This window comes from Aedes aegypti, chromosome 3 (genome assembly GCF_002204515.2).
Source record: "Aedes aegypti strain LVP_AGWG chromosome 3, AaegL5.0 Primary Assembly, whole genome shotgun sequence".
Taxonomy (NCBI): Eukaryota; Metazoa; Arthropoda; class Insecta; order Diptera; family Culicidae; genus Aedes; species Aedes aegypti.
The window spans coordinates 295877596-295900076 of NC_035109.1; the positions used below are offsets into that span (position 1 = coordinate 295877596).

The 22481-nt window shown below is 38.8% G+C and overlaps 1 protein-coding gene across 1 annotated transcript in view; it reads right to left on the reverse strand.

Moving 5' to 3' along the window:
• Positions 1-2272: 2272 nt before the first annotated feature.
• LOC23687692 (5-hydroxytryptamine receptor) overlaps positions 2273-22481 on the reverse strand; it is a 206583-nt gene continuing 186374 nt past the window's right edge. Inside the window, exon 6 of the mRNA XM_021848923.1 lies at positions 2273-3819. Coding sequence (XP_021704615.1) covers positions 3199-3819 — 621 coding nt within the window. The 3' untranslated portion in view covers positions 2273-3198. The remainder of the gene's footprint in view (positions 3820-22481) is intronic.

A 22481-nucleotide genomic window follows, 5' to 3' on the forward strand; every position in this document is an offset into this window, starting at 1 on the left:
GTCGATCGATGCTAATTCAAAAGCCGTAGGAGCAGTGTTACTGCAACGTGGCAAGCCGATTGCGTATTCGTCGAGAGCTCTGACAAGCGCAGAAGTAAACTATCCTCAAATTAAGAAAGAGGCAGCAGCCATTCGATTGTCTAAAGCTCCATCAATATGTACATGGGAAGCAGTTGACTGCGTACGATGGGCTCATATTCAAATCAAAATAATTAAAAAAGCATCACGACGAAGGAGATTCCTGACCTTCCCTCCGAACATTCGGTTTGCTCCACAGTTCGCAAAACTTTCGAAAGTTTGCAGAAGAGTGGGGTTTTGATCATGGCACTTCAAGCCCACATTTTCCGCGTTCCAATGGTCTTGCCCAGATAGCCGTAGCGGTAAACGCGCAGCTGTTCAGCATGACCATGCTGAGGGTCGTGGGTTCGAATCCCACTGGTCGAGGATCTTTTCGTAAAGGAAATTTTCTCGATTCCCAGGGCATAGAGTAGCTTCGTACCTGCCACACGATATACACATGCAAAAATGGTCAATCGGCAATGAAAGCTCTCAGTTAATAACTGTGTAAGTGCTTATAAGAACACTAATCTGAGAAGCAGGCTTTGTCCCAGTTGGGACGTAACGCCATAAAAGAAGAAGAAGAAGATGGTCTTGCAGAACGGTTCGTGTAAACAGCAAAAAAAATTGCTGAAGTGATGCCATCAGGATGGATCAGACGTTGACATGGCTCTACTGTTATCACGAAACACTCCAAGAAACGAGAACATCACACTACCGAATGAAAAATTGTTAGGTGGTCTAACACGTTCAACATTGCCTGCAACCATCGAGCTTCTCGAACCGAAAGTAATGGAAGGAATAAATGATGCACTTCACAATGAGAGAGAACAACAAAGGCTGTATGAAGATCGTGTAGCGGGAAATCCTACTGAGTTCCAGTCAGGTGATGATTCAAGATACAACTTTTAAGAAAAGATCTGAATGAATGATATTCCAAATGGTCATACCTAGTATCAGATGGTGGAAGAATTCTAAGACTGAACACTGCATGTAAACGGAGAAAGTTTGAAGTTCCGGCGAACGAGCAACATAGGCCAGACACTGTAATGCCAAAAGCTTTATTCAACCAGATTTAGAATCTTATGAAAGTGGTAGCGAGAGGACGAATAAGGAGGTTGTTCTCGATAAAGTTGTAGACTCAGTCCCGACTGAAGTTGAGTCAAATCTACGCCAAGCAACAAGATCAGGTAGAGTAGTTAAGACTATCAAAAACAATGATTTAAATATTTTTGATTCTCTTAAGAAGAAAGATGTGACGTATGTTAGTACTTAGATACCATATATCGTTCACAACCATTGAACACGTTGAAACCAGCACTACGACGAAAACCAGAATTGCAGATGATCACTACAGCGGAAAAAGTGACTACGTTAGGACGGCGGATGAAGGAAACCAACCTGTTCCCACATTGACGGAATTTAGGGACGCCATTGAATTTTTATGGTACCTATCTAGTATTATAGCACGTTCGGCACTCTTGGCGCACTTTGGCGCTCTTAAGGCAACTGTTCCGACTGAACTGCGTAGAGTGACCTCCCCCTTGGGTCGCCACCAATCAGCTCAAGAACAACAAGGCGGCTGGATGGTATTGGAGTGTGCAGAATATCGTGAAAAAGATTTCGGACGAACACTCCAGTTCGTTCAAATCCCGCCGGGAGCTCAGAAAGAGTGATGGCCTTTCGCGCCTGTTGTTCAATATCGTGACAGAAGGTGTCATGTGGAGAGCCGGGTTGATCACCAGAGGTACGATTTTCGGAAGAACCAGCTAATATGTTTACTTCGCGGTCGATATGGATATTGTCAGCACAACATTTGAAGCAGTACACCCGTCTGGAACGTGAAGTGGCAAAAGTCGAATTGGTGGTGAATGCTTCAAAAATAAAGTATTTTGATAGGCTGAACTGAGCGTGACAGAGCCTGACTACGAAAAAGTGCAGTGTTACGATAGACGGGGACCCTTCGAGGTGGTTGATGAATTCGTATAGCTCGGATTCTTGGTAACGGTTGATAACAATGCTAGTCGTTATATACGCAGGTACATCATCAGTGGAAGTCGTGCCTTCTATTCTTCAAAACGTCAAAAAGACCGGTGGTCCTCTATGGACGTGAAGCATGGACTATTTTGAAAGAGGACCTGCAAGCATTTGGAGTGGTCGAACAACGAGAGGTTAAGACTTTCTTTGACAATGTGCAGGAGAACGGTGTGTGGTGGTGGAGAATCAATCACGAGCTCGCTAGACACTACGGTGAACATAGAATCCAGAAGGTGGCAAAAGCATCAATTCATCAAATTATACTTAAAATACCGGAAATGTACCATGCTTAGGAAGATTAATTCACTTGAGTAATGAAATGTGACAGAAGTCTGAGCATGGTTTACCGGAAAATCTGTTTTGAATAATACACTTGATAGACAGAAAACAAGTTTTGTAATTATAAAATAAATATTATCTTCCGAAATACAAGTTTAAATATAATACTCAAGGTGAAGAGATTAATAGTTAAAGTGCGTAGAAAAGGAGCACTCTATCAGATAGCAATAGAAATAGACAACCCTCTCTAACTCGATATTGAAGGGACCATCGAGGACCATCAAGTTAGCCATGAAAACCAACTTTTACTGTGGTTCTCTAACTCGATATCGAGATACGGAATATCGAGTAAGGAAGAGTTAACTGTATGTTTGAAGAGAAATCAATTCACTTTACAGAAGGGGTTACCAGAAATCAAAGATTGGATCAATATATAGTTCAAACAAGGCACCCTGAAAAGCTAAAAACTGAAATAGGTATTGCTTACGTCATTTTCAAGAATGATAAAATTTCGGTCATCTTTCAAAGATTTAGAAAATTCTGCAATAACGAAATATGTAACACTTAACATAAAACAATGATAGAATTATAATCCAATATTCCAAGTAGCTAGGTATATGCGAGCTTGACCATTTCAGCGCCTCGAAACACCTTTCTAATCCGATTTCTTCCACGAAGTGTGTATACTTTCAATATCTACCGTATCGTCTATTCGGGATTACCTATCTCTCATTATCCATAAGACCTAAATATGTACAATAGTTACATTAACCTAAAAGTCAAAATTTACATCACAAATCAGCCTTTGTCAACTCACCCCGTTCCTTACCGCATGTGCCGCACGCCCATGTGCCGGGTCCTCCTGAGACTGTGCCTCCGGCCGCACAGTATCCGCTTGAACGCGTGCCGAAACTCCGGGCTGAAGATCGTGTAGATGATCGGGTTGAGCGTCGAGTTGAAGTAACCCAACCAGAGACACACGCTCATCGTCAGCGGGCTGATGTCGCAGTCGGTACACGTTGGCAGTAGGATGGCAATGATGAAGAACGGCAGCCAGCAGCACACGAACGCCCCCGTAATGATGGCGAGCGTTTTGGCGGCCTTGCGTTCCCGCTTGGAGTCCGTTGCCGATTGGGACTTCTTCTTCATGATCGACGGTTTGGCGGACGAGCTGGACGCCCCGCCCTGTCCCGAAGGGTACGCCGTGGAGAAATCCGCTGTCGGTGGATCCGCCTCGATGCGGTCCCGCTCGACCCCGTTGCCGAGACTGCCCTTCTCCGGGCTGGTGTTGGCCGACGAAACGTTCGTGAAGGCCGTCGTCGTTTCGCTGATCGTCGGCAGAGGTCGCCCAATGACGGCCACCACTGCGGCCGCAATACCTCCGGAACCACCGACCACATTCGCCGTGGGGCCTCCGATGGCGTTGGTCGGCTGCGATGCAGTTACCTTCCAGCGGAAACCAATCGATGTTAGTGCCATACATGAAGCTTTTGCCAAGGGTTCAGGATGGGTCTGAGCAGCCTAATGGGGCACGTATACAATATATACGCACTGATAAAGTGGGATGTTCACAGGTGTAGGTTCTGTATTGTTGCATGGGTGTGACGGTGGTTTTTTTTTTATTTCTGGTGTGTTGGTGCGAGAGGAGAAAGCCAGCGAGTGTAAGGTGAAGCGGGATGGAACTATTGCTACCAGCTAGTAGGTGAACATGCAAGATACATTGCAGAGATTCTCTGTACTAAAAGAGAGGTTGAGTGCTTTTGCGTAAGTTTATGGAAGGAAATAAAAGACAGCGTTTCATAACTAAGCCTTAGAAATTGTTTGTATGCTTAAGCAAAGTACATAAAAAAGGATCATGCAAAATTAAGCTATACCATATTCTACTTTGAAACTCACGGTTGTCCCACATTCTTTAAAACATCCTCCATACGTAGGACAGTTATGTGTATATCATTGATAAGAAAGTATTGCTTGTATAATCGTCATGCATATATCTATAATCATGCAGTCCCCGCATAATTGCTGTAGTAAAAGCAAAGTTATAAAGTTTTAGTTTTTTTATGTAGAGTGTATCAAAAAGTATTCACATAAATTATCAGTGCAGGAAAGAAGGCCATTTATCTTTATTTTTTAATTACACATTGAAAATTGTAAGGTCATGAAACACTACGCAACTCAAAACAATTTTGATATAAAAAAAAACGTTGCGTAATAAATCACTACGTAACTGAAATAGTTGTGAAATGGCTCTTACAACATTACATGATTCAGAGCATAAAAGTAGACCTCCCATAAAGGATTGGTGTCAAAACGTTTGTTTTGAAAACAACTCTACATACTTAATTTGGGCTCTCTGAATCCAAATATGCTTGCTAAACTTTTAATAATGCAACATTAATGGAAATGATAGACTATAACATTTCAAGAATACCGCAGAAACGCATATATGTAGACAATTTCCGATGAAATTTCCTGAAACCTAACAATTAAATTTCAATTATTTCAACAAAATGGGCAAATTGGTATGAAATTTAATCATAAAATTTGCATTGGGGATATTTCAAGCATCGTCACAAACTTTCAGGTTGACTCATTGTCCAAATATTTGATTAAAACAATAAGTTTATAGATGTCTATCAATACCACACCGTACACGATAATGGACCTTTATATTATTTTCATTGATATAAACATTCTTTAACACTTAAAAGCTTCGCAACACACATTTCGACAATAGTTAAGACAAACAACGTTTATTTACTATAGATTTCATTGATATTTGTGCTCTATTAGTAAGAAACAAAATCGTGTGACACGGTGATCAAGGTTCCATGATCCTAGAAGTAATCCAACTACAGTCAACTCTCCCTTACTCTGTTATGAGGGTTTGAAATTTTGAAGTTTACATGTACACGACGAAACACGTGTCTAATGTACAAATTGAAATTTAAACCGCGAAAAGAAACCACGTGCTCCGGTAGGGATCGAACCCGCGACTCCCTATTCGCTAGATGGGCGCTTCAACTTATGAACTGCGGATCCCCTTACGAGTCCCCATACATCCGAAGGAAGTTCAGGCTGCGAAATGATTATATCATGTGCTTTGGGGTAGAGTTTAGTTGGCCTCCGAGCGTCGGTGCCTCTCAAGGGGCTCCGCAGCGTATAGATCCTCAGCGGAGCACATGGTTTTCGTAATTGCAAGAATATAACAACGTTGTTACAATTCGTTTCAAAGCTCGATTTTTTCAGCACTTGCCGTGCTGAATCAGTTATGCTGAACAAATCTTCGTGCCGAATACCATCTGGCTGATTGGGTCGTTTGGCCGAATGCTATTTGGCCGAATTATGAACTAACAATTAATTAAGTTTCCGACAATGCTGAAGAGCGACCCAAAAATTAAAGATACTCTTTTTTTTTCAACGTAGGGCAGTTATTTGGAGTTACACACTTCTTATAATTATTAATGCCAAAGTAATTAACATTTTTATTTGAAATTTTTGCTTACTGAAGTCATAAGCAGTTATCTCAAGATAAACACTGCTATTCTACGCATACTTGTCCCGCGGTCTATAAGGTTTACATAGAACATGGGACAAATAGGCGTAAAACGGTAATACAGTAGAAAGCTCTCAACATTTAGCATTCGTGTACTCTTTTGAATTTCAATCACTTAAAAATAGATTTAGAATCTATTGACTTAGTTATTTAACAAAATAAGCCACTACCGAAAAGCTAAACATTACATATAATTTGCAATTGGAATAGATGGACAGATTGATGTGAAGATTTGCGAAAAAGTTACACGTCTTCTCAGTGAGAATCGAACTCACGACTCCCCGATCTCTAGTGGGGGCGCGTTACCACTACGCAGAAGTTAACCTGAATTCGAAGACGTGTAACTTTTTCGCAAATCTTCACATCAATTTGTCCATCTAATCCAATTGCAAATTATATGTAATGTTTAGCTTTTCGGTAGTTGTTAAACTTCCACTCGGCTGGTTAGCCGTAAACCACGATTCATAATTGAAAACAAGTAAAATAAGCCAGTTAAACGTCAATACTCAAGCAGAAATGAGGTTTCCTCATATGTTGAACTTTAAGAAAGGCCTAAGAAACTATTTTTCAAAAATTATGTAACGAAAAATCACCTATATTTTTAAAAAATATATTCAGTATTGGACAAAACATTTGCAACTTTTTCGATTTTCCATACAAAATGGTCAACTTTGGTAGACTAGATCTCAGTTGTTTATGCACCGATTTGAATGAAATTTTCACAGCACGTCTGATATAACTTGAATTTTAACAAATATTTTCGGGCTATTTTTTCAATCACGAATTCATAAACAATAACGGTTTGACTAAAGTGATTTTGTTGACGAAAAAGATTTATCTGAAAATAGAAAAGCCCCACACAAAAACTATCTTTGGCAAACTTGTTCATATTGTCTAAATAAACAACTTTACTGAAGTTACCATAAAGTTATTCCTTCAACTTTATGAGTTACGTAAATTATAAAAAAATTCAAAAAAATCACTTTAATCAAACCGTTACTGCTTTTGAACTCGTGATTGTAAAAATCGCTCAATAATATATATTAAAATCCAAGTTACATCTGACATACTGTGAACATTTCATTCAAATCGGTCTATAATAACTAAGTCTAAATTATTTTTTAATAAAATGTGCTGAATTCGAAATCGACAATCGTTGCGTTTCAATATCCAACGCCTGTCAGCAGATGGCGTAGCAGCGGACTACCATCAAAAGCTCGACGAGCGGATTAGCGAAATCGACGAAAGCGTCAACCTCAGCGATCTGTGGGAGTCAGTCCACGGATCGGTGAACACAGTAGCGCGAGAAGTGGTAGGTACTGCTCAACGGAGACCAAAGAACGGTTGGTTTGACGAGGAGTGCCAGAGAATGACGAACGAGAAGAACTTGGCTAGAAGCCGGATGCTGGTGTCTGGTACCCGTCAGAGCAGAGAGCGGTACAAGGAAGCAAGGGCAGCCGAAAAACGGATCCATCGCAGAAAGAAAAAGGAGCATGAAGAGGTAAGTAATTGGTAAGGCGCAAGAAGCTACGGAACAGAACAACATGCGATGGTTCTACGAGTCCGTAAATGGTGTGCGGAGACAAACAGCGCCGTCTCCCGCCATGTGCAACGACCGCGAAGGAAACTTGCCGCCAGGTGGAAAGAGTACTTCGAGTCATTGTTGAACGGAGATAATGGAAGTGGATCTGGTAGCAGAATTCAAATCGATGACGATGGACAGGCTGTGGAACCTCCAACGCTAGAGGAGGTAAAAAAAAAGCTATCAATGGGCTGAAGAACAACAAGGCTGCTGGGAAGGACGAGCTCCCGGCCGAACTTCTCAAACACGGAAGTGATCAGCTGCACGAACTCCTTCACCGTATCATATTGAGGATATGGGAGGAAGAACAAATGCCTACTAATGGTTGGAAGGTCTCATTTCCCCTCTGTTCAAGAAAGGGCATCGACTGGAGTGTGCTAATTACCGAGGGATAACACTCCTTAATTCGGCGTACAAAATCATGTCTGGATTTCTGTTCAACAGATTGAGACCGTATGACGCAGAGGCGCGTCCACGTTCGAAACCATGGGTAGGACAAACGTTGGCAAATATTTTGTGCACAGTGAAGCTAAGTAAAATGATAACCCTATGATTCCCTAAACTGAAAACTAAGAGGCTCAAAAGCAAAGGGTACCAGTCGTTTGCACAAAACCAAGAAAGCTTTCTGTGTTAACAGGGCTGCGACTGAGTACCTTAAAAATAGTATGTTAAAGACCTGTTAACTGAGAATAAAAAACCTAAAAGGAATCAAGAAGAGGCTGAAAAGAGACTATCAGGAAGCAAGAAAACGAAACCTAATAAAAGCCAGGAAACAAGAGTTTGATTTTGATCTAAGACTTTTTTTGAGAAATCCTTGTGATATTACGACAAGTATTACTGCTCATATTACTGTATGTGTATTTTAATGGTGTACATTTTTCTATTATTTCCCAAGGAATATTCCAAGGGAATTTCTCCAAGAATTTTGCTTAGGATGCCTCAAGAATTCAGCCTGTATTTTCTCAAGGAATACCACATAAATGGTATTTCTCCAAAGATTATTTCTGAAATCATAAAAGTTCTTTGATAATTCTTTCAAGAAAGTCCTAATTTCTCCAATATTTTATCCAGTGATTCATCCATAGATTTTCCTGGTACATCCTTCAAGATTCCTAGTCAGTAAATCTTCTAAAATTCAATCAATAACTTCTCCAGAATGCCTTCACGACTTTCTAAATGTCTCTTTATTTTTAGCAATCTTTTTAATATTTAGGAATTCTCCCAGGAATGTCTTTAGGGAAACGCCAAGATTTTTTTTTTAAAGAATAAATCTGTGAGGTATTTTTAAAAAAATCCTTAAGCTACCTCTGATAAAATCTGTATAAGTTTCAAAGTCATCCTTAATGGAACTCCTGGACTTACAAGGAAGTTTTTGAAGATTTCATCGATAATTTGTTGAGATAATCTAAAAAATAAACAATTGAATCTCGAGATAGTATTTCGCAGGATTTTCTAAAGGAATTTCTCGAAAATCATTGGGCAGAATCTCGAAAGAAATTTTGCAGGAATGATTAGAGGAATTATTGCAAAAGTTGCTGTAGCATCAACTTGTGTGAAAACTCAAATAGACTTTTGAAGCTTGTATGGGAATATTTTGTGAAACATGTTAAGGAATATTTGGAAAAATCTGCAGAGATAATATTTAGATTGAATGCTGGAGAATACCTGGTTGAAATGCTAGAGAAAACCCTAGAAAAAAAAACCCTGCATTTGCTTCAAGGAATTCCACTCTGGAAGTTCAATTGGAATTATTCTGAAAATCGTAAAATTTCAGCAATGCTTTGATAGATTATATCGCATGTTCAAAAATCGCTAGCACCACCACATCCGTACTTTGTATAACACGATGAGACTGGTCTTAGATTAATTTATAACCTCTTCCAAAAATTATTCAAGAGTCTTATTAAAACTATCTATGGATGTTCCAAAAACTTCTTATGAATTACTTCCAGGAATGCTCACAGAAATTTGACCCAGAACATATATAGGGTTGGTTGTTGATATTTTTAAGTAACTATCCATTGATTCATTCAGAATTGCCATAGAGGATTGCTACATTAGTTTTTCTAACGATTTAAAAGTTTCTTGTTACAAATTTTACTTTAATTTTCCCGAGATTTTCACGATAGATATTATCAATCGTCGTTCTGCACACGAGCCAGAATTTTTTGGGGGTCATGCACAAACCACTTCATAAGGCATGAGAAACTATGAAAAACCTTATCGTGTCTTCCATTCTCCATAAGAATAAGTACGACGTTGATCGAGTTTGTATGTATATTGAACAGATGATAAATAGTTCAATTCAAGTTTCAAGATTTCTACTGATCTCGTTTTTGTCGAATCGTGGGTAGGACAATCCTTTGACTGTCCTACCCAGGTTTTTATGTGCGTAGTACATGTCCTACCTGTCCTACCCACTTCCCGCGCCACTGGTATGACGAGTCCTTTGTCGGCGAATACCAAGCTGGTTTTCGAGAAGGCCGATCAACGACGGATCAAATGTTTATCCTGCGTCAAATCCTAGATAAATTCCGGGAATACACCTTGCAGACTCATCATCTGTTTGTAGATTTCAAAGCAGCGTACGATTCAGTGAAGAGAAACGAGTTGTGGCAAATTATGTCCGAACATGGCTTTCCGGCGAAGTTGATTAGACTGATTCGTGCAACGCTTGATGGATCGAAATCAAGTGTGCGGGTGGTGGACGAGATTTCGTCATCGTTCGTAACCTTACATGGATTGAAACAGGGTGACGCTCTTTCTAACTTGCTGTTTAACATAGCGCTCGAAGGTGCTATCAGGAGAGCCGGTGTGCAGAGAAGCGGTACCATTATCACACGTTCTCATATGCTCCTTGGCTTTGCGGACGATATCGACATCATCGGGATTGACCGTCGGGCAGTGGAAGAGGCGTTCGTGCCTTTCAAGAGGGAGACAGCGAGGATTGGGCTCACGATCAACACCACAAAAACGAAGTACATGATAGCTGGTGGTCAACGTGAGTCCGGACGTGTTAGTGGTAGCGAAATGGTGCTAGGTGGTGAAAAGTTTGAAGTGGTGGAAGAATTTGTGTATCTTGGAACACTAGTGACATGCGATAATGATGTTACCCGCGAGGTGAAAAGACGTATTGCAGCTGCGAGTCGGGCTTTCTACGGGCTCCGTAACCAGCTGAAGTCCCGTAGCCTGCAAACGAAAACAAAACTCGCGTTATACAAGACACTGATCCTTCCGGTTGTCCTACACTACAGGCCATAAGTATGGAATCGCATCATCTAGTATTGCAACACCTCAATTGAATATTGCAGCACCCCAAAAAGTTTAGCATCACCCGTAAGCTATTACACTAATGACGCAATATCTTGGAAACCTTACTTTCTAGAAAGCTGCGGTCTTCAGCAAAGTTGTTCAGAAGCCTTACGGCGTTTATCAGCTGAAATTTTTAATGCGCCATTTTGCCGCTACGTGGCGCTAGTGTGCATGTAATTTGGTCATATTTTAGACGGCTCTAGCTCATGAACCTGACCACTTAGAATGTTCGTGTCTTCAGCAAAGTTGTTCAGAAGCTTAAAAGCAATCTGAGGCAGCACTGATTGGTTAGCAATTTTGCCGCTACGTGGCGCTAGTGTGCATGTAAATTGGTCATATTTTAGACGGCTCTAGCTCATGAACCTGACCACTTAGAATTTTCGTGTCTTCAGCAAAGTTGTTCAGAAGCTTAAAAGCAATCTGAGGCAGTACTGTTTGGTTAGCAATTTTGCCGCTACGTGGCGTTAGTGTGCATGTAAATTAGTCATATTGTAGACGGCTCTGGCTCACTTAGAATGTTCGTGTCTTCAGCAAAGTTGGTTAGAAGCTTGAAAGCAATCGGAGACAGCACTGATTGGTTAGCAATTTTGACGAGGGTGGCTCTGCTTTTAGCGAAATGATGGATCCGAAATTTGAACTGAATGTTGGAAATAACTTTAAATTAAAACTGTGTACGATTCCTTAAGGCATTAAATTTAGCCTATTTTAACAAAAAATGTCAAATTTTGAATTTTTTCAACACATAGTAAACAATTATACAGTACTGACCCGATATTGTCAGCCCCCGATTTTGTCTGCCCCCGATGTCTACCCCCGATTTTGTCAGCTTTTTGACCCGATTTTGTCGGCTTGTTTCAAATTTATCAAAAAATTGTTTTCGCCATGTTCTGCCATATTTTCATTAAAAATGATGATGATGTTTAATGTGATGCACGCATGGACCTAGCCAGAGGGGGCAATGGGAATGCCTCCTCCCCTTTGGACGATGCTAAAAACAATATTACGGGAATTTATCATGTGTTTGTATTCTTGAAAGATTGTCTCCAGCACTCATATTTAAATAATTGTTGCATGATGATAGATTGGAAAACTTATGGAGTATTCCAAACAATCAGCTTTTTGAAAAACTTCTTGCCATAAATTTTACGAAAGGTTTATCAAATCTGTTGGGAAACTCAAAAAGGTTCTACAAAATTTATTGTTAGCAGAATATTATCATTAGAGTAATCGGACTCCTCGTATTTCCCACAGGAATTCCACTCGAGATATCATTCATAATCCTCCAGATATTTCTCCAACGTGTTTCTAAAATTATTCCTGAAATTATTCTATAAATCGTTCCAGGCTGTACCTCGAATTTCTCCAGAGATTCCTCAACAAAATTTAAAGGTGTTTTCTAGAGGTGATTCTAAAAATTCTTCCATAAAAACTCAATCTAATATGCCAAATATTAAACGAGTTATGCACAGCGATCTCAAGTATCATAAAACTGTGTTTCGTTACTTAGCAATTTGGCAACTCGCTAGTTAAATAATTCTTAAAATTAAAAGCGGGATTCATACAGCCGAGTTTATGACAAAAAAAAAACATGTGTGTAGGTTCATTCATGAATTCCTCCGAGAGTTTCTCTCAATACTATTTCAAAAATTAATCTATGGATTCCTGTTGATACTTTTCTTTCAAAAATTTCCAAACAATAATTTCATAAATTGTTCCAGAAACATACTGGGTACACCGAAAGGGTTTTGCGTCTAAATTAAAATTGATTTTTGCTTAAACTTGAACTCAACCACAAACTTCACTCAAAATTCTAATAGAATATTTGTATTTTTCAAGTAATTACTTCAATAATTATCTTCTTTTAGTCCTTGTTGAATTCATTCCATTTTTATCTTCAGTATGTCTCGAGATAAACTTCAATATTTGCTCACGAGATTTTCAGGAACTTGACTAGGAATTTCACCAAAATCATTTTGGAGCATTAAATCATCCCTTAGGTATAGGAATAATTTATGAGATTTATTCACAACTTCATGTGATGTAATTTATGAATACTTCTGCGCTAAAAACCCAGCAAAAAAAAAAATCCATGAAAACTAAAGAAAATTTATTGGTTTTCATACAGTAAGAAATATTTTTACACACATTCCATTTCCAAACATTGAGTTTTAAAACAATGTTTAGGAAAAATTATGTGAAAACTCCGTATGAAACATTCTTTGAATTATACTAAAATGAATTCCAAGAAGAGCTTCGAGGCAATTATTTATGCTACAGTACTGACCCGATTTTGTCAGCCCCCGATTTAGTCTGCCCCCGATTTTGTCAGCTTTTTGACCCGTTTTTGTCAGTCTATTTTAAATTTGTCAAAAAATTGATATCGTCATGTTATACCACGTTTACATTAAAATTGATGATGATGTTTGATGTGATGCACGCATGGGCGTAGCTAGAGGGGGCAATGGCAATGCCTTTTATTAAGTGTTAAAAATCGATATTACCAATATGAGAGAGGGGGAGCTCCTGATAAAAAAACTGGCTACGCCCAAGTCCATCGCCCTCCTAAAAGTCCATGTAACCATGTAACACGTCAAAATTTGAAAAACAGGAACAAAATAAAATGACCCGATTTTGTCAGGTTCCCCATTTTGTCAGCCTAAAATTCATCGAGGGGCTGACAAAATCGGGTCCTTACTGTATTTCGAGGGGTTTCTAAATCAAGAGGAATTTTAAAATGAACCTCTTTAGGAATTTCTGTGTTCTGTGCGAAATTTTTAGCTAATTCATCGATCATGTATAACTAGGAACTCAGGTTGATTTCATTTGTTTTACTGGACAAAGCAAAATTGCCGATCAAAGGGACCACAACGAATCGAATCTTTGGAATTTTTCCAATAGGTAAATCTGCAAGACTTTAAATAGACCCGTCACTCAACATTGAAATAAGACGCGTTTAGGACTTTACTTAGCTCACTATGATAAAATACGGTGGGTATCTTGTATAGTTTTATGTTTCATGCAAAAAGAGTGTAATGTATAATGATCGTTTTGTCGTAAAAATCGTGAATGAAATGTTAAGAATCGATCTTCTCAGGCACCCCCCCCCCCCTGATGAAAATACATGGTCATCAACCCCTTAGGGACCGTTCAAATATTACGTAACGCAACAGGGGAGGGAGGGGGGCTTACATAGTGTTACGGTTCAAAGAAAAATTTTAAATTTTCTATACAAAAGTTGTTATGTGGAGGTGAATGGGGGTCTAAAATTGACAAATTTTGCGTTACGTAATTTTTTAATGGACTCTTAAAAGTCCATGCAAGTTCTTGACGCGGTTCACAAGCAATCATTAACACGTCGAAATTTGAAAAACAGGAACATAATAAAATGACCCGATTTTTGCTGAAGACACGAACATTCTAAGTGGTCAGGTTCATGAGCTAGAGCCGTCTAAAATATGACCAATTTACATGCACACTAGCGCCACGTAGTGGCGAAATTGCTAACCAATCAGTACTGCCTCAGATTGCTTATAAGCTTCTGAACAACTTTGCTGAAGACACGAAAATTCTAAGTGGTCAGGTTCATGAGCTAGAGCCGTCTAAAATATGACCAATTTACATGCACACTAGCGCCACGTAGCGGCAAAATTGCTAACCAATCAGTGCTGCCTCAGATTGCTTTTAAGCTTCTGAACAACTTTGCTGAAGACACGAACATTCTAAGTGGTCAGGTTCATGAGCTAGAGCCGTCTAAAATATGACCAAATTACATGCACACTAGCGCCACGTAGCGGCAAAATGGCGCATTAAAAATTTCAGCTGATAAACGCCGTAAGGCTTGTGTGGTACTGAATGAACATTGTCATAGATCTTGTCTTCCAACCCTGTTATGATGGTTGACAATCAAAAGCCTGTTGAAAGAACTCCGAGAAAGTAACATCGGATCGGACATCAAACGATCTAGTAGGCATGGCACAACTTCGACGCCTCACTCCTATAGTAATGTTAGAATGGAATGCAAGGTTCTTCGTGGTGCTCCCGCTTGCCAACAACGATTCTGAGCTTCACATTTGGCGATCCTTCCAGGAGTTTCAAATAAATTTTCGTTTTTCCTGAAGAGCCTGGATTCGATAGCAAGCGGGAGTGTCCACTAGGAAATGTGTTTGTGTCGAGTGCTTCTTAAACCGCGTGTGAAAATATGTATTCAGAGTGATTGTGGAGTGAAGTTTGAATCTGATAAAAAGGCATCTGTAAATAAACAGCAATGTGGTATTTTCTATGAATAATAGAAAACTGATTGAAGAGGAAATATGACATTGATATGCATTAGCCGCTTCACTACTCGCTGAAGCAGCAATGTTTCTCTCTATTCTTGTTGTTGCTCTTATTGAACACCAGCATCACCTCAACTATTTGAGTTGCGCGATGCAGGCTTTGAAATGAATATTTTGTTTTGCATTTGAATTCAAACAGATTGCTTCGATGGAAATATTTGAATGTAATAGAAAGTGTTTCATCTATTTTATCCGAAATTTAGAGCTGATTCATCTAAGTTATGAAGTGCGCATTTTGCTTTTGTCAGGGACCTATTTTCTGTATAGGTTGAACGGAAAAAAGAATAACGTTAGGAACTGAACTATTTTTTTTGCAGAAGTCAATTGAACATATCCGTACAAAACGTGTATAAAAAATATCGTATAATTAAGTATAATTTGTAAAATAATGTGATTTTGCAAAAGAGAAGTGAAGTGTTAAAGTTATTTGTGGTTTTCATGAATATTAATCAATTTGTATAACTTATCAATTAGTAATTTCAATAGAAAAAAAAACTCCCGTAATATTTATCAACTGTGCAAATTTCTATATTAATAATAATAAAACTTCGCTTTGGTTGTATGTGATCATTTCATTGTTTCTTCTGTGATGATACACACATTTCTATATCTTATCTATCCTGCTTTCAAATAAAAACAAAATAATTTCAATAAAATAAAATAGAGTGAAAAATGAATGTAAGTGTGTGCAAATATTCCTAACCATGGGCGATTTTGAATTGGTGTTCCAAAAGTAGATTTTTCGTTCCAATTAATCGATTTTTTGATGTTGAAACAACATGAAATCCTAATACAAGGGATTTGATCAAGGGGTGGAACACTCTTGATGCATCTGTTGAAGTTCTATGCATTCGAATGCATTTAAATGCACACTCTGCAAAATTTTCAATCCATGGCTTGCTCCAACGATCGATTGTTGTCCTTTTAGAAGTGTCAAACTTGTTATTCAACAAACTCAAGAAGAGCGGCCACTCTGCCACCTACCCATAAAAATGGCTCTAAAAGGAACTAAAAACATTTCTTTCAGCACTTGTGATACTATGGACGTACGAAGTCTCGAATGTCGGCATTAGGGAATGAAATTATTTCAAAAAGCTCCAAATTCATCTCTTCGTAGACAGTAAGACTAACGACATGGAAGACTCCAGCTACGGAGGAGCTTGAAAGCAGTCACACAGCTCAACGAAGAAGTAAATCTGTCCACAATATTTAAAAGTTTTGTTGTTTGTCAAAATTGCTAATCCCTAGGCAGCATATTTAAGTGGTGCTCCTGTGTCTGTTAAGATAGGAGTTGGTTCGATAGGAAAACTGAAACACGAGGTTTAACAGATTTGTGGTTCATAAAAGGTAGATGGTAACGACATAAAATAAATTATACTCAATATTGTAGAAGACTCTACTGATGAACTTTATTAAACCACACTTGAGATCATCACTATTCATTCAAAAAGGTAGAACAGTTGGTCGGGGCTTTCCAAAATGTCACGTGCTTTTTTTCTGAAGGAACCACGCGTTGCACTTGAGGAAATACCGTAATGTCATTCTCGCATAAGAATCGAACAGAGCGTGGAAAAAATACGGCGCTTCGTTCTCTCAGAGAAAGGTTGTGTACCTGTTCTAAACCGAAATTAAAGTTCAAAGATTTCCACCTTCATTTGGATGTGAAGCTTCCATGCGGATTTTTATCCTTCTTCAGTAGGGCATATACCATGGGTTTTTCGGGCAGAAGGTTCTGGTCAATCCTGATCCAAAATTAAACTGTTTCTACGGGGACGTAGGACGATTTTTTTTCTGGAAAATTTCCTCTTCCCGTAATGTCCACTGCGTATATGACCTTCCATGAATAAATGAATAATGCTCTTAAAAATTGTTGGCATCAGTTAGGTTTCTAATTCAAATGCAATATATTTCCAGTAATTAATAACCTGAAATAAATAAAATTTGTGATTAGGTACTTGCAGAATATCAAAGGAAAATTATTTCTGCAGACAGCTTTGCAACTTCCACAACAAATAATAAAGCGTTGCTATAAATGGTTTTGGTCAGGGCTAAGTTGATATGAATGTTCAAAAAATGCATCTGATGCAAACTGATGTACATTTGATGTGCACCGAAAAAGTGATCCACCCCTTGGATTTGATCTTGTTTTGAGTCGTTGTTCTTGTAAATTTGCTTACGAGTGAAGAAATCGAATCGATTTGAATAAAATCGATACAAAGGACGAATCGAATTGTAATCGATTCAGTATTATCGATGTTTTGGTCAAATTTGACCTATAATGCACATGATTGTTTTCTTTCCTATTTGCTTCAGTACATTGTGTATCCCGTAATGTTTAATGAACAAGTTAAGTGTGAAGCATACTGAATCTGTGAAATTTGTGAATTTTGTGTCGATAACCGGTGAGATCCAAACTATTCAAATCTACTTAATTCATTATTATTTCTAAATAAATGCCATGTTAAAAAAAGTAATAACAAGTTTGAAAAAAATATCCTTAACGCGACTGGTGGTTGCTATGGAAAAATGCCCTTTACACAATTGGTGTATGCAAAGCAAAAAAAAAAAATGTCCTTAACGTGACTGGTGGTTGCAATTCAAAAAATATTATTGCCACGATTGGTGGTTGCATTTGGTTTGGTATTTGGTTGTCTTTAACGCGACAAATGGTTGCAATGAATATGTTATTAACTCAACTGGTGGTCGCATACTTGTTCCTAGCAAGTATTATTGATGTTGTAGGCTCGACTGGTGGTCGTATATTTGTTCTATGCAATGGTGGTGTACACTTGCTACCGCGACTGATGGTCGCATACTTGTTCATAGTAACTGCTATTGATGTTATTAACTCGACTGGTGGTCGTATACTTGTTCCTAGCAAGTATTATTGATGTTGTAAGCTCGACTAGTGGTCGTATATATGTTCTTTGCAATGGTGTTGTACACTTGCTACCGCGACTGGTGGTCGCATACTTGTTAATAGTAACTGCTATTGATGTTGTTAACTCGACTGGTGGTCGTATATTTACTCTAAGTAATGGTGGTGTACACTTGCTATTGCTAGTGGTCACAAATTGGTTCCCAATAAAAGTGATGTTGACATGCATGCGCGACTGTATCTATAGAATAAGATATGTAAGCCCAATGATGGCTAGTAACTTAGTAGATATGTTATATCAAAACAAGTAACAACAGTCAAACAAGTCTTTGAGTGAGTATTTCCGTGAAAGTACGGTGGATTGAATGTACAAAAAGATGAAAGTCAAACATTGATGCTACTCTGTTGAACGCATATATGTCAGTTTATTAATAGCAATACTTTGTCCAAAATTCATCTTAGATATGTCATTTCATATAATTAGCTTGCCGTTTCTAATGTATGGAACGACATTCAACCGATCAATAATTTCAACGCCGTTCTGATTGCGTGGGTATCCTACAGCGGAAAAATGTTTCAAAGTCGTATGTACAAGTGAACAGTTGAAATATGGAACAGTATACATCGGTGAAGTTCTTAGCGATGTGAAATATACATCCTGAATTCCTGAAAGCTTTCGTGATGACGGAAACGATGTGAAAACTCATCACTTCAAACTTTTTTTTCCTGAGAAGAGGGAGGATGTGTGGTACTGAATGAACATTGTCATAGATCTTTGTGCTTATTCTGAGCGGTGTGTGAGTCGAGACGACTCGCTCTCACCGCGGGTGACGTGACACGACTAATGTTAATCAAATGGGAGTGAGTCGACAATTGTCACCTCATTCGACTCGTGTCACCTCACACGCCGCGCAGAATAGGCACGCTTGTCTTCCAACCCTGTTATGATGGTTGACAATCAAAAGCCTGTTGAAAGAACTCCGAGAAAGTAGCATCGGATCGGACATCAAACGATCTAGTAGGCATGGCACAACTTCGACGCCTCACTCCTATAGTAATGTTAGAATGGAATGCAAGGTTCTTCGTGGTGCTCCTGCTTGCCAACAACGATTCTGAGCTTCACAAGGCTTCTGAACAACTTTGCTGAAGACCGCAGCTTTCTAGAAAGTAAGGTTTCCAAGATATTGCGTCATTAGTGTAATAGCTTACGGGTGATGCTAAACTTTTTGGGGGGCGCTGCAATATTCAATTGAGGTGTTGCAATACTAGATGATGCGATTCCATACTTATGGCGGGTAGTGTATATGGCCATGAATCATGGACATTGAAGGAAGTCGACCGGAGAGCTTTCGGGGTGTTTGAACGTAAAGTGCTGCGAACAATACTCGGCGGTTAACTAGAAAACGGCATCTGGCGGCGTCGCATGAATCACGAGTTGTACCAAGTGTATAAATAGGTGGATATTGCCAAGCGCATAAAACACGGCAGGCTGCGTTGGGCTGGTCACGTTGCCAGTATGCCGGAAGAACGACAAGCAAAGATAATATTCAACAGAGAACCCGGACGAGGCCGCCGACTTCGTGGCAGGCCGCGCACACGATGGCTTTTTGCGGTTGAGGAGGACTTAAGGGCACTTAGGAGAAGGACCGAGCCCAGTGGAGAAGACTCATCCATTCGGCGCAGATTCATCTTAGCGAATTGTAGCCCATTAAGTATCAAGTAAGTGCTGAATTCACGGTTCAAACACAACTTACGAATGTTTAATTTTGAGAACTTTTGAAAAATAAGCTGCATCCTAACATACAGGCACCTCGAGCAAAGTTGAGTTTCAAAAAGATAACAGGTTGAGTTATCCGATAAAAGCATTTGATAACTTAGTTTGTTTCCATTTTGGTTGAATAAGCTAGGGACGTTCCGATATTGCGAAGTATAGATATTTGATTCGATACGGTTATCGAATCGGAGTATCGATACCACATATACATTGAATCAAAATAGCGATATATCACAATATCATTTAATATATATGAAAGGCACAAAATTCTGTTTTCGCTTAGTTACCTGACAATGAGTTTCCTACGATTCGCAAACAATTCTTTGAACCCTCAATATTACCGGAAATTCGATTTTTCAACTGATTTTCTTTGTTTCGAAATCGCGAGATGAATTAGCAACAATCATCAACGACGCGTACAAATTTCAATGACGGCCTACTTCGCCTTAAAGTGTTCATTTCAGTCATGATACGAAATAAATACCATACAGTGAATATTTAACACATTGGCTTTTATTTACCCTGTGTACAATGGTTACTGGGGGTAAAACGCGCCCTCTAAGTAAGTAAGCGTTTTTAGCTATGAAGAATATTATTATAAGCCTTATTTTATTCATTATCTCATAGACAAACATGTTTTCTATCAAATAGTACAAACAGCCATCCATTTTTTTTTTTTTCTGGAGGTAATAATTTTTTTTATATAAAGTGCTTGCTTATCTGCAATTTCAATTTTTTGCGGGGTAAAACGCGCCACCTGATCTCGGTGTAGGGACGTTCCGATATTGCGAAGTATCGATATTTGATTCGATACGATTATCGAATCGAAGTATCGATACCACCGATATATTGAAACAAAATATCGATATATCGCAATATCATTTGATATATTTGAAAGGTACAAAATTCTTCTATCGCTTAGTTTACTGACGTTGAGTTTCCTACGATTTACAAACAATTCTTTGAACCATCAATATTATCGGAATTTTGATCGATATGGACATGAATATCTTCTTCTACGGTACATCATATAACAATAGATTGGTCCTTAAACAAAAATATAGTAAAACTCAACGGGGCACCCCCTAGATATACGCCTTAGGGTAAGAAAAAAGCTCTCTCGAAATTTCAGCTCATTTGGTTGCTCCGCCAGCTGGCGCATTCTATTCGAAGTTTGTATGGATTATTCGTTGCAAATATATTGAAAATTTACCCTATGTCACTGTTTTGTTCCGTATACTTGTGAATCACATTTAATTGAGCCCAGAATGACAAATTCACTAGTTGATACCCTAAAGAACATAGTTGCAGAAGGTTGTATATGAATTTAAGCTCATTTTCATCAACATTTCAGTTGTCGAAAGTAAGGCTTAGATCAGAGCTCTCGTACAATCAGATATACGCATTCACCTTGTGCCGCAGCTCGTCCAGCGTCATAGGTGGCTATGATGCGCTTAGTGGCTACCATCCAGCTTTGTTGAAGAAATACTAAGCAGAATTGCAAATCTACTTCAGATAGTTAAAACACTTACTTTCTCAATTTTTATCATGATACAACCTTTTACAATATTGTTCGCTATGGTATCAAGTAGTGTTTTTATCATTCTGAGTTCAATCGAGCGCGATCAACAAGTTTCCTGACCAAAACAGGAGATGATGTGCTGTTTCCCATAAGTTTGAGCTGAAAATCCCATATTAACTTCAATTCAATTGCGCCAGCTCATGAAACTACCAAACGAGCTGAAATGTTCAGGAAGTCTTCCTCTATCTCTAAGGAATAATCCCGGGGGGTGCCCCGTGGAATTATACAACTTTATTGTTCTCCCATACGCTGGGCCAGTCTAATATAACAATTGGTATGTGAACTGCTTTCAAATATTTAAAAATCAATTGCTTTACGAGAAAACCCTACAATTGTTATCCAGATACTGGTTTACGATATATCGGATACCACCTATATATTGAATAGTAAATATCGATACCAAAATATCGAATATCGAAAGCAAAATATCGATATTCCGATATATCGGAAGTATCGGAACGTCTCTATCTCGGCGTTAGTCGTTCGCGCGCACGCATGCGCAATCATGCTTGCAAATACGTTGCATACATAAGGGCGTTTGATCAGATGTTATTGTTCGATTATAGTATACATGCTGATTCGAAAAATGTGCATTTGTAAGGTTCAAATTGACATGTAACTACAGTTTGGCATTACGTTTGCTGAAATTTGAATTCAAACGGCTGTTTTAGTGTTATGAAATGAGAGTGGCCGTTTTGCCCCACGAGTTGATTAAAGTTTAAGTCCTTCAATACGCTTTTTAAGGATAAATTCAACACTTTTTTCGCATGGAATACGAACTAGGGGAGTGCACAAGTCGATTCCCGGTGATAGTTTCAAAAGTTTAGTTGTTTATCAGCCTTAAAAATGGCCTAGAAAATAACACAAAATTACTACAAAAACAGCGAAAAACGTTTTTTTTTATTTTTTCACGGTTTTTGCCAGTAAAACACTCAAAAATATGAATAGAGAACCATTTTAATACATTGTCCATTATCTCGGGTGACAAACAGCGTCCCAATGCACGTCATTCGTTTAAAACGAGGGTGGCGCTTTTTACCCCAACGGCGCATTTTACACCCAGTTCCCCTACTTGTGCCGAACTTGAGGG